The 13,132-nt window shown below is 38.4% G+C and overlaps 1 protein-coding gene across 2 annotated transcripts in view; it reads right to left on the minus strand.

Moving 5' to 3' along the window:
* Positions 1-7,480: 7,480 nt before the first annotated feature.
* plxnb1b (plexin b1b) overlaps positions 7,481-13,132 on the minus strand; it is a 247,365-nt gene continuing 241,713 nt past the window's right edge. For both annotated transcript variants that reach the window (XM_048606323.1, XM_048606322.1), the window contains 3 exons: positions 12,503-12,578; positions 12,214-12,288; positions 7,481-11,072 (listed from right to left, as the gene is read on the minus strand). In XM_048606323.1, the coding sequence (XP_048462280.1) occupies positions 10,968-11,072; positions 12,214-12,288; positions 12,503-12,578 (256 nt within the window). In that variant the 3' untranslated portion in view covers positions 7,481-10,967. The remainder of the gene's footprint in view (positions 11,073-12,213; positions 12,289-12,502; positions 12,579-13,132) is intronic.

The following is a 13,132-nucleotide window of genomic DNA, read 5'->3' on the forward strand; positions in this document are numbered from 1 at the left end:
CCGCGGTGCTGAACACTGGCCTCTCTTCTACTGTTGTCCCTCCCTCCAAGTAAAGACGTGCGCGTCCCGGCCAGCACAATGTATGCGTGCCCGTTCTCAAGAGCCACTAGTTCAGTCCCATCTCTCTTCAGATTGCAAAATCTTGCTCCACAACAATACTCTGCAATTCGTTTCTTCATTTGTATAGAAAACATTTATCTTCAATGTATTTTAACTTTTGTTTTCTTAATCATCCCACGGTTGTTCCAAATTGAAAGTGCCCTGCTGTAATACAGGAGGCAACAAAGCATCAAGGGGTTTTGTAGTACAGTGGTCATTTCCCTACCTCTGAGGCAGAAGGCCTGGGTTCACGTGTCATAACATGTTTGGACAGGTTGTTTCTTTTTAAGAAAAGGATGCAATAAAATTCAGTCAAAGCTCCTCCAAACGTGATTGGTACCCCATATACTCAACTGCAAAGTTTACATTAATAAAAAATCTTCAAACAAAAGTAAAATGCCGCAGATGCTGGAAATCGAAGTAAAAACAGGTTGGAGAAGGGTGACCTAGATGCAAAACATTAACTCTGTTTTCTCTTGTGGGTCAGGTGGGCAGCAGCAGAAATGGTTTTGAGACTGTAGCTCTTAATCTATCAAGGATGCTGGGAATTTTGATCAAGCTAGTTTAAACTCTGGCCCCAGTTAAAACTACAGCCAGGACATGTCGTGACCTGCAGCTTTGTGTTGACCAAAGAAGGCATGCGTCATGGTGGTCTACAGCTATATTAGCATCACTCATACTCCATATAACGTAGTAAAACATTTGGGTGTTGTTTACCAGTAAATGCTAATGGCTGGGATTAGGCTTTGATCAATTCATTGGCTGGGTGCCAAAGATCTCTATGGAAACAGAACATATTTTCGGCTAATTTAACAGACCAGAGATTTTCTGAGATGAAGCCGCCCAGAGCGCCTCGGAGGAACACATGCTCTAAAGGAACTTTCAGAGAGGACATGCACAGATAACAAAGTAGGCCACTTCACTCAAAATTGGTGGTAGTATTTTATTCAAGCCAAACTTATGGAGTTAAAGTAAGAGTTAGAGTTAAATGTGGATTAAGCTAAGTTAAATAAAGTGAGTTAATGTTGAAGTTAAGTTAGATGACGTGAGAAATAAATGCTGCAATAAATGTTTTACATTATTTAATCCTTTACGTACCAACACTTAAAGGGTTTGTTTAATTAAATTCAGTTCCCTGCCTTTTGCCTATCACACAAGGAAATACCTGGGTAAAAGTTTTGAGTACTCCTTTTTGGGCAGCACCCTCCATGGATGCTGCAAGACCTGTTGAGTTTCTCCAGCCATTCTGTTCCTGTTTCAAAATTCCAGCATGCACAGTGCTTTGTTTGAATAAGTGCTGGAAAAACTCCATTGTTGGAGAAATCAGTTTCGAAGAACTGTTGGACTAGAAAATGTTAACTCTGCTTCTCTCCCCAAAGATGCTGCCAGACCTGCTGAGTTTCTCCAACATTGTCAGTTTCTTATCTCAAATTAAACCTTACCTAAGAGAGAGTCAATATTTTAAAAAGGACATAATTGTAAAAGAAAAGCATTTGTAGATCATTGCAATTAGAAACATCACAGAATTTGATGGATGGTATTTGAGGTGTGATTCAATAGAAAACATAGCAAACAAAGTCAAAAAGAAGATTTCCACTCAGTCTACTGGACACAATAAATTCTACTATAAGTAAAAATGTACTGGATATGCTTGGCAAGTCTGGCAGCATCTGTGACAAGAGAAACAATTAGAATTTAACCAAATGAGACTTCTTCAGAAACAATAACAAAAATTATTGGAAAGGCACAGCAGGTCTGGCAGCATCTATGGAGAGAAATCAGAGTTAATGTTTCAGGTTCAGTGACACTTTCTCAGAACTGATGGAGGCTAGGAAAATGTTTTTATACAGAAGACAGGGTAGGGGGGAGGGATTAAGGAGTAAACAGAAGTTGGAGATACACCCCAAAAGAGAAAACAATTGGACAGACAAAAGGAGTGGATAATGATCAGTGTGGAGCTGGAGGAGCACAGCAGGCCAGGCAGCATCAGAGGAGGAGGAAAGTTAACATTTCAGATCAGGACCCTTCTTCAGAAGTGGGGCTGTTCCGAGGAAGGGTCACTGGACCTGAAATCTTAACTGATTTCTTTTCTTCAGATGCTGTTGGACCTGCTGAGCTTTTCCAGCAACTTCTGTTTTTGCGTACGTGATAACAAAGACCTGGTGTCTGGGAGGTTGAGGTAAGGACATGGGAAAAGGTGCCCCAAGCCCTACAATTGTTGAACTCTATGACTTCTTCAGAACTAGCTTCTTACCTAATGTTTATTAAAGCAAGGGGTGTATACATTGCAGGTCTAGAGACGAGAGTCATAAAGCACGGAAACAGACCCTTCGGTCCAACCAATCTATGCTAAACATATACCCAAACTAAACTAGTCCCACCTACCTGTGATTAGTCCATATCCCTCCAAACATTTCTTATTCATGTACTTATCTAAATGTCTTTTAAACATTATGACTGTACCCACATCCACCACTTCATCTGGAAGTTCATTCCACACACGAACCACTGTGTAAAAAAAAAGTCCCTCATCATTTTTAAATCTCTCTCCTTTCACCTTAAAAACGTGTCCCCTCATCTTGAATATCCCCCAGCCTAGGGAAAAGACACCTATCATTAACCCTATGAAGGCACCTCATGATTTAATCCCATTGAATAGTTGAGTGGGCTCAAAGGGCTGAGTGGCCTACTCCTATTCAGGTTGGTATTAATGTAACCCATAATATTTTCAGTTAAACATGTGGAATTAGTTCACAGGAATACAAATTGAAACTGCAAACAATTGAGTCTGCGAACTAACAAACTAGGTCAGTGAGCAAACCAACCACAGCAGCCTACACATGACTCTAGACTCATGGCAATGCATATAACTCAACTGGCTAAGCAAGCCACTCAGATCAACAACAATTAGATTTGGGCAACAAACATTTGTCTTGCTCGTGTAGCCCACATCCAACAAAATAAAGAAAAGATAGTTCTGCTTATTTTTTCAACAGGATTTCCATTTGCTATGTTACATTTGACTAGAATCTTTAACTCTGCTTCTGTCCACAAAACTTGTTGCGCCGAAGTGCCTGTTTCCACAACGTAGGGATTCTATGTAAATACTACCTGAAGTACTGAGTATTTCCAGCACTATTTTCTATCGCAGATTGGGCACCTGCAGTATTGTGCTTTTAGAATAAACTTACACTTCAGTTTCCTACGCATTACATCGTCAAACCTATTTGTCTCTTCCTATTACTCTCAATAAGTTGTAACATTAGACACAGATAACAATACTGCAAACATTTTTAGAACTGTGTTTAGATCAGAGAGGGAAAAACACAGATACCTAACTTCCTAAATTCAAGTTGCAGTTTTAATATTTTGAAAATGGAGGACAGAACACACTGGCTAGTTCTGCTCAAAAGAAGGCACCAGCATTAAAACATTATCCATACTTGAAATAGCCCATTCTCATTATGTACAAAATATATCTTTTAGAAAATATGTTGCTGTAAGCTGTGAGGAGCTTTATCTGGGAATGTTGCTGGCTGTAGTGTGGAATTAAAGGATGCTCTCGAAAATGAAAAATGACACTTCGGCAGTTTTAAAATATTTTATTACCTGCAATTTGTATGTTTTCTTTAATAAACAGATTAAGGTAAGAAGCTAGTCAATTTGGTTATTTACAGATATTACATTGGTGATTTACTAAAAATTAACAGTCTTTCTGTGCTCATTGCAGAGCCAGCTCTACACATTATTTTACACTAGGTGGTAAAACATTTCATTTTAATTTCCTTCAGTATATAAATACATAACTGTTACTATATACAACTGCAAGTCAGTGCGATTCAGCAACCAAGATTTCCAGTAGAGATCAAGTGGTAATAGGCAGATGCAAATACCAGAAAATATTAGTGCAGATACTGCACTAGTGAGGGAGTCAGACAAAGTGTGCAGAGATTTATTTTCAGGGTAGGGAGAACGATCAAAATGAGATCACACTACTCTGTCCCAAAGGATCTAATATCCATGTGGTGTTCATAAATACAGATTTTACTGAGGTACCCAGTTACGATCTGCAGGTTCCAAATCCCATACTATAATCAAAGGAACAAATGTTACTCCAAGTCTACCAGAAATCTGACCAACAAGCCTTAATTCCTACGCACAATGATCACAAACATAGATCCTATTATTGACCTCCCACAGCTGAAACAAGGGGCTCCTTTCCACCACTGTTTTATGGAAAAATAAAAAGACTCCTGCCAACCCTGATGTGAAGACCCTATATTTCATTCCATTTTCCAAGAAAAGTTGTAATGACAATAGGGTTTACTAGATCCAAACTGATGAGTACTGGTCACAAAATGTATGTCAGACAACACTACAACAGTCACTGCATGTCAAAGGTACTTCATTGACTGTTGATTGTTTTGGACGGTCTTCTGAGATGAAAAATACTACACAAAGCAAATACTTTCTTGGCATATATTTCATGTTATTGGTTGGTTACTTGGCCTCTTCAGAAATGCTACCCTGAAAACTCAGTCATCCATTAATGAACTTACTCATGAGAGAGGTCAAGGAGGTTTCATGGCATTCTATTGGCATTACTGCAGAAAAAAAGACACAAATAGGTACAGAAGAAACATTTGGGTTCACTGAATAGCTTGAGAGTACAACTAGAAATATTTTCATTCTCTTTAGAAAAAGCAGTGCCAATATAAATGTTGTGGAATATCCCTGTATACAAAGATGGTTATCCTGCACTGGTCTTTAAAATGGCATCCCATGTGCTGCAGTACAGCAATTCAATCTAAAGAGGAGTGCCCAAGAGAAGTTCACTGTGATTAAAATCATTGAGCCAATAAAGGTTAGTTTGTTCCAAGTCCCACACCAATTAAAGTCCTATATCATGAAGTATATTTGCTCCAAGTTATTTTAATATTAACAGTTTGGTGAATAACTTTTAATTTTATTCACAGCCTGCTTGCAACTGGTTAGCCTCAAAATATGGGGAACCATACAGAAAATAGTTGAACTTCTGCACTAAAATCCAATGCTAGGATCGGTTTTGGTTCAGACTAAAGAGAAAGAAAATTTCACATTCTTGGTGTTCTGTTAAGGTGTTACAGAATACTAAGACAATAACTACCAGCTCACATTACTTCATTTATTTATAGTTATTCCCAAGATGTTCTATCAGTTCCTCCCATTGATAACTTTGTTGGAACCATTTATCAGCAGCAAATCATGCAGAGAACAAAACGGAAAGCCTCAGAGATCTATAATGGTTTTGATTAGCTGAGGGAGCGCTGCAAAGTATCTCTTGGCTCCATAGCCAGGCTCTGTTCTTTTTTTCCCCCCATAAAATTTTATTGTTAAATTGATGCATACATATCACCTGAAAAGGTAGCCCTGAGAACTTGCGCCCCCCCAACCCCTCAAAGTAAATAAATTGCTCTTGATCATATCAAACATTTACAACACAAATTATGAAGTAATAAACAAGGTTTGGGCAGATAGAGAGGGAGGAAGACTGATATTAACTTTAAAAAGGGAGGAGTTTTGGATGTTAATTGAAATTCTAGATTTTTCCATCCCTATCATGGTATCCTGGTATTGCAAGTTTATAAAGAATTTGAGCTTAATCTCTAAGTGTCATCCTATTGCTTCCTAATCAGAGCTCTGTTTATCAGAGCCATGGAAATTAAAAACATTTTAAAACTGAGCTGCAAAATACAACATTTATAAATTCTAATATGAAAGTCAATAAAAGAGAAGTTTAGGCAAAGGATCCTCAAAGTGTGGTTGGGATAACAAACGGGGTTGTGACAGCTGACATTTTGGGACCATGCATTCTGAGGCAGTAAGGGTTGAAGCCCCAGCCCCTGCTGCCATAGGTCTTCCAACACCCCGGAAGCTGCGCTCAGTTCTCATTAAGGAGTCGGAACAATGTTCAAACCTGAAAATGGGATCACAGTGAGAAAAAGTTTGGGAAACATTTGTTTAGATATAATTTTAAACAAAAATGCCAACAGTTATTATAGATCAGCAGTGAACAAACTTTTAAAATACAGGATAGCACTGGAGATAATTAAATTGCCGGAGTTGCCAGATGTATGGCAGCACATAGAACACAATCAACTTGCTGCCTCAATGAAACAAAAAATGATGCAAGTTATTCCTCCTCTAAAATGTTATATCATGATGCAGTAGACTGAGTTTGTTTACATATTTCCTGTTAATCCGAGGAGAACAGAATAAGGAGATTCACAGAATTGTTACAATGCAGAAGGAGGCCATTCACCTGCACTGGCTCTCCAAACAAGAATTAGTTGAAGATTAATTCACTTCATCCCATTCCCCTGCCATCTAGAAAACTGCAATACTGCACATTCTTTCTTTTCAGATCATGCAATTCTCTTCTGAATACTTCAACTAAACCTGCAGCCACTAAACTTAAGCCTCCCTGCTTGAAAAGGGATTTTCTCTCATTGCTTTTGCCTTTTTTAACCAATTATTTGAAATCTTTGCCCTATCGTTCTTGATCCCTTCATGAGTGGGAACAGTTTCTCCCACTCTGTCCGGACTCATGATTTTGAATACTTCTGTCAAATCTCCTCTCAACCTTCTTTTCTCTCCCCACTCGCCCCAGAACACAGAGGAAAACTATCCTCACTTATTTTATCTCCAACTGAAATTCCTCATCCCTGGAACCATTCTGGTGAAGCTTTCCTACAGCTTAATGCCTTCACACCCTTTCTAAAGTGTGGATCCCAGAAATGAATGCAATACACTAGCTGAAGCAGAGATGGAGAATAGAATAAGAGATAAAGTGGAAATCAGTAAGGCTGTTTTTCTATTTCTCAGACCTAGGCTCTAGAGTAGGCAATAGAGTTCCTATCAACAAGTCTTGTCTCGAGAATGAAGTGCTATGAAAATTGAGAATCGTGTTTAAACAGCAATAAAATCAAACTGCATTTGAAGATAAATCACAAACAGTAATTATGGCTCTCCAATAAAAAAAAGACAAAAATCAAGGCAATACTATTTTTCTAGAATCATTTGTTTTGAAAGTAATCTTTTCTCCCACTGACATGCATTTTTGGCAGTTTTGCTACAATGAATGCGCTGATAGTGACTGAAAGCTTTAATTAGCTTGGATGTACATAAAGATCTGGTCATCCAAATTATAATAATCCATTGTCAGCACGATTCCATTAAATATACCAGGTTTCCATACATTCAGCAGTGACCAGCCCGTTAATGAGCAAAAAAGCTGAGGCAGTACAATTGTAGCATGCTCAGTAGCATATTAAGAACCTCCCTGAATAAATAAGATCATCACAGCTATGTTGTGACTAGGAAATTTAGATCACAAATGTACTTGATTTTTAGACATGTTTATTGATTTCAATTGTTTTTCTACTGGTCTCCATGTGAGTCATAACCTTCTTCCTCCAACCAGCCCCAAACCCCATCATTACAAGATTATTCTCATCACTACAATTAAGAGACATATACAGCAGGCAAAGTGCTGATGGAGACACAGGTTTGATTAAGACCCAATCAATGCACGTGGTATCCACCTTTATGGTGTTACGATATCCTAATGTTTCTACTGATATTTCTGATCTGTATATCAACCACAGTAACATCAATGCTCTTAGAAACAGAACACTACAAAATTGAGATCTGCTAATCTCTATATAAACTTGGAAGATATGTCAATTTCTTGATTCTAACTTGAGAAATAAACCTAATAATTTGTTAATTTTGCAGCAGAAATGTGAAAATTAGGTGTCTAGATGGATATCTATTTAGAAATTGTCCAAACCAGCAAAAAAATGTCATTTTATTTGATATTTTTGAAGTTGAATGGGAATTTGCATTCTTCACCATGAGGGTAAATGGTATACATCACTCTCAGGTAAAGTGTTGAATTAGAATTTCAAACAATATTTGCGCTCTCTGGGAACATTTCCCAAGTTGTTGATTGAGCCATTGTATGGAGCTCCCCAGTATTTGTTGCTGTTTTAAGTATGGCTTGTTGGTATTGTGGATCCTTTAAAATGTTAATAATTTGGGCTTTGGAAGACACCTAAGTGCTATTTCATGATTAGTATGTAATCAAGAACTTCAAAAAACACAAAAGAACAAAAATTATCAGTGTCCTCATTTAACCAGGCTATGCCTGCTAATTAAATAAATACACTATTGTTTAAAAACAAAAAGGGATTTTATAAATGTTTTGAACGTGAGCTTTTCTTTAAGAAAAAGCATCTATTTCAGTGGTTTAGTCACAAATACAATCATCAGATTGCTGAAAACTTCACCCAAAACGCCTCTGGTGTTATTACTGCTTCCTGTTCAAGTAAGATTTTCAGGTGACAAAGTGACCAATAGTAATTAGCTTGTGCGTTATCATCTTCTTCCGTAAAATTTGCAACATGTTGTTTGGACTGACATCAAAGCCCTTTACTTTTACATTCCAAACATGTAGGATGGAATGTTATATTCCAGGTTTTCTAAGAGTGGACCTCTTGATGCTTTTTGAAATGTTTTAACAAAGTCGAGTTGCTGCCTCCTCGTTTATCTGATAAAAACAATGCAGCAGAGAAACCTGCTACTATCAACAAAATTTCCCATTGAAGACAGATCTTCCAGGCAAACAAATACCATTGCAGCCATATTGAGGTGTGCAGCTGCGTCTTAATGACATGGGTCCAATAATATAAGAGACATTTCTAAGCAGTCGTGACAAAAATCTGTATAAAGTTTTATTGTGGATCAGACATTTGCACTGAACATCATCTATATGTATGTGAATTGAGATGATATAAAAAGATTAGAATTAAATACAACTCTGAATTCCAAGATCAAAATTGAAATCCTGTCTCAGACTGTACCGTAAAAGAATGTTACTGCACACACCCCAATATGGAAGAACAATTGTGATCCTTCTCTTCAAGGGAATAATGTTTGAAGACATCTGATACTCTGCTTTGAGACCATCATTTTCACACAGTGGACATCATTCTGGAAGATTTTGTTTCCCTCTAGAGGGATAACACTGCTGTTACAATACTGGATGTGTAAGCATATTATTTCAGACTTTATAATAAATTAAAATGATAATGAAGCCTACTTTGAAACAGGTTACCATTGTTATGGGGTAAGTCAATATTTAAAATAAATCACTTCATTCTAAGCCCCACAAACTAAACATATGCCAACCCCCCAGTAAGACCAGTAGATCCTCTGTATTTCCTAACAATTACTCAATTCTGTCTGTCGGATGTTTGAACTTCAGAAGGCATCACAACATTTGAAATTAAAATATTTTTAAAAAAAACATTCCAAATGGTCCAGGGATCGCAAGATCTAACTTCTGATGGCCACATGGTTCAAGTGACATCTGTCACTTCATACGATGGATGTTAAAGTTACTCCCTCCTTCAAAAAATAAACAGGCCCCTGGTCGTCTACAATGGGTCAGGATGGACATTAAAGAGTTGCACGTAATCAAAAGGGTAACAGCAGCATAATGGGAAACTATGAATAAACTGACAATTTACAAAAGATCGTTCTTTCGTTTATCTTTGCAGATCAGGAAATTTGAAGACATTAACAATGTTTCTGATATTGATTGGTCCTTTGGAAATAATTTTTAATCAAAAAATAAAATGAGTGACAGCCTCAAAGCTGCTCAACAATCCCAGGTTATTTGCTACTAGGATCTCAAACTCCCATAGAATGGATTTGCACCAGTCTTAGCTGGGTGGCGTGACTTTGAATCAATTGGCTCTATTCACAGCTTTTCATCAATGGCTGGACACAAAACACAATGGCAAAAATTAAATAATATTCTGGAGCAGTGATGTAAAATGAGATATCAAGTAAAATAAGAATCTCCTTTCCTATCAAGGGGCCCATCACCATCACAGGGTATTTAAAGGACTAGACAGTAGAAAGCAACATATTTGCGGGTTGTTGCCAGAGTTTGAGGAAGCAGAATGGTCTGTTGAAAGATATTGCTATATGTGACAGACATGAACATTTAAACCTGTTATGGAATGATATTAATGTGCTTTGAGGCAGTGACATAGTTCCAAACGGTGACATAGTTCTAAACATTCACCTCCAAATGGCTTAATTCCCTCTCAGGGCTTTTCAAACTCACCAAGTGCCACATGACAATCCTACTTCTCCACACTCTCCAAACCTACCAATAACAGGACCTTTTTGAACTTGGCCTTCTGCTCAGGAACTGAGTGCTTGACTGGACCTTTAACAGTCAATTTCCTGTGTATAGTGCTTGCTGTCGACCATCCTATATTTATTGAAACCAAGCACCTAATTAACTCAGTCCGACACCACTTAGTGTATAGACTCTTCAATGCCTTAGTATCTGTGCCATTTCCCAATCTCACTTTGCAGCTTCCAACGTAGAACAGTAATACCTCTCTCATAGGATTAGTTTAAAAAAAATTAAATCTCTCTTGTGGAAAAAATATTAACATCATTTGTCCATTGATACGCTGACTCTTTAGACTTTTCATGGTTTGTGATGTTTTCTAAGTTGTTTAATAGTCTACAATATGAACACTCCCAAAAGAGAGCTTGAAGCAAGTGGAAATGGCCTAGGAGCGGGAAAAGAGGCTCTTTTCAATGTTTTGCAAAACTGATGCATCATAGGAGTTTGCTTTCCTTCATTCCCACAGCTGAAGTAATAGAGGAAGCATGGTTCCATAAGGCACTCCTGCATTCAGCAAGCTCTGTTCACTGATCATAGTGTCTCATCGCTCCTTTGTTTGCACCAATGCAAAGATGCCTCAACTCTTCCTTCGAATCATTCTCAGTAGTTCCTCCTGTCACAAGTCTGTGACCTTGTTTTCCACAGATGCAGCAATCTGCTGTAACCGGTAACCGAGCTGCATCTTCTGTGCTGTTGGATCCTCTTCTAGTGCTGTAATGATCTAAAGACAGACGAGAAGTGAAAACAGTTATTCAGCTGTCAGGTTAAAACTCGGGTAGTCTAATGTTGTTAGGATTATGCAGGAGATGCAGTACCCTTCTCCCTTCCCAATATAGATACTCTCGTTGGAAAATCTGTTTAATCCATGTGGACAGCTATTCTGTCAAGTCCTTGTTGACCACAGTCCATCTGCATACTATGTTTTGGAATACACATGCATCAAACTTTGCAACAGATATTGAGTCTTTACTGATCGTTGCTCAAACAGTAAACACATATGTTATTTAGTCTCCACCTGGGCAGTTTTTCAAGTTGACAGACACAAGCCTGACTGCACACATCCAGATCCTCCGGCAGACTAAATCAAGTCTGTACACACAATCTTCAGAAGTCAGTATATGCAGCCCATATAGATTACCAAGCTCATCTTTAGGGACATGCTAACCAACTCCAATCCATCTCCAGTCCTTGCTTTTCATCTGTAGACTCTCTCAGACCATCCACATTAACGTTATCTCAGAGTGCCACGATTCGGGCTTTATTTTCCTTTCTAGAATATGGCGTGTCAAACAGCATTATAGATGTGATGAGCTTCTTTTTTATATCCTAACCATGGTAGCTACTTTACCAAGCCTGATGAATTTTCGATATACAATCAATGAATAAATTCTGTTATCAAACTCTGGCCAATTAGATCATTTTCATTGTGGATTCCATAAACGATACTGTCTCAGTTTGGTCAATTCAGAAAGTCAGATATGGAATATAACCCAATTTACCGCCAACACACAATTCAGGGAAGACTAGCTGGAATTGTAAACCCCTACTTGTAATTACATAGGAAAGGGACTTAAATTCAATGCTTGGGACACGTTGAAAGCAAACATCCCTGATCCTAGAGATAGTAGGAACTGCAGATGCTGGAGAATCTGAGATAACAAGGCGCAGAGCTGGATGAACACAGCAGGCCAAGCAGCACCAGCGGAGCAGGAAAGCTTCTAGGGTCTAGGCCCGAAATGCCGGCTTTCCTGCTCCTCTGGTGCTGCTTGGCTTGCTGTGTTCATCCAGCTCTGCACCTTGTTGTCCCTGATCCTAGTCTTGGCACAGAACCTTGCCTGTACCTACATGCCTGGTCTCCATACCTGGTCATAGTATTTGTTGATGTATTTATAGAGTTCATGAAGAGCCACGAGAGAGTTCATGTCACTGGAGTAATTCTGTAAAAGAGAAGGACAGCGACTATAAAAGGAATCACCAACGGGGGTTACTGTTTTTCGAAAACAAAGAAAAAAAAAAATCATCTTCTTCCTGAATCATCTCAGTGTAAAGAGGTGCTGCACATCAATCAATTTTCAAACCTGGGTGAACTGAAGAATGTTTATTGCAGTTGCCTGATTCGTTAAGAATCCCATTCTACTTCCAAACACTTACCCTGGACAGCTCAGCTAAAGCAGAGTTCATTTCCTGGTCACTAGCTGAGATTGTCTGCCGAATGTCTGCATAGTACCTGTCAGAAAGAGCAGGGTCCAGTCAATTCTGGCTGATAACATACACCATCCTAAATACCTAAATTGTAGAAATTAGCTTCTGAATGAAAGCAGCTTCACATTTCATGCAGATACGCTCCAGGGGGATATTTTTCAAAACTCTACACCCAACACATTTTTTCCAACCTTTTTGCAGATACTGATCAGCTTGCCTGCTGCAGGTTTCCAGCATTTGCACTTTCATTTTAGTTTTATACTTTTGCCCACAATTTCCAGAAATTCATTTCTGAACCAAACCTCCATCTCTTCCATATACTTGATCTAAAAGATGATCTTTGAGCTCTTGCAAACTATAGTTCACAATATTAATGGACAAACAGCACCTCATGCTAATGACTAAGGTCAAAGAGTGTGCAGTCACACAACAAAGGGCAGAATGGATTTCTAGCTGGTTTCAAGGGAGACAGAAGAGATTGGGAATAAAGGGTCATCATTCAGAGAGCGCCAGAAGGTGGAAAGTTGTATTTTAGAATAGAATCCAGACTGAATAATAATTAAAAAAGGAAAGAACTGC

The sequence above is a fragment of the Rhincodon typus genome, chromosome 16, assembly GCF_021869965.1.
Source record: "Rhincodon typus isolate 14 chromosome 16, sRhiTyp1.1, whole genome shotgun sequence".
Classification (NCBI taxonomy): domain Eukaryota; kingdom Metazoa; phylum Chordata; class Chondrichthyes; order Orectolobiformes; family Rhincodontidae; genus Rhincodon; species Rhincodon typus.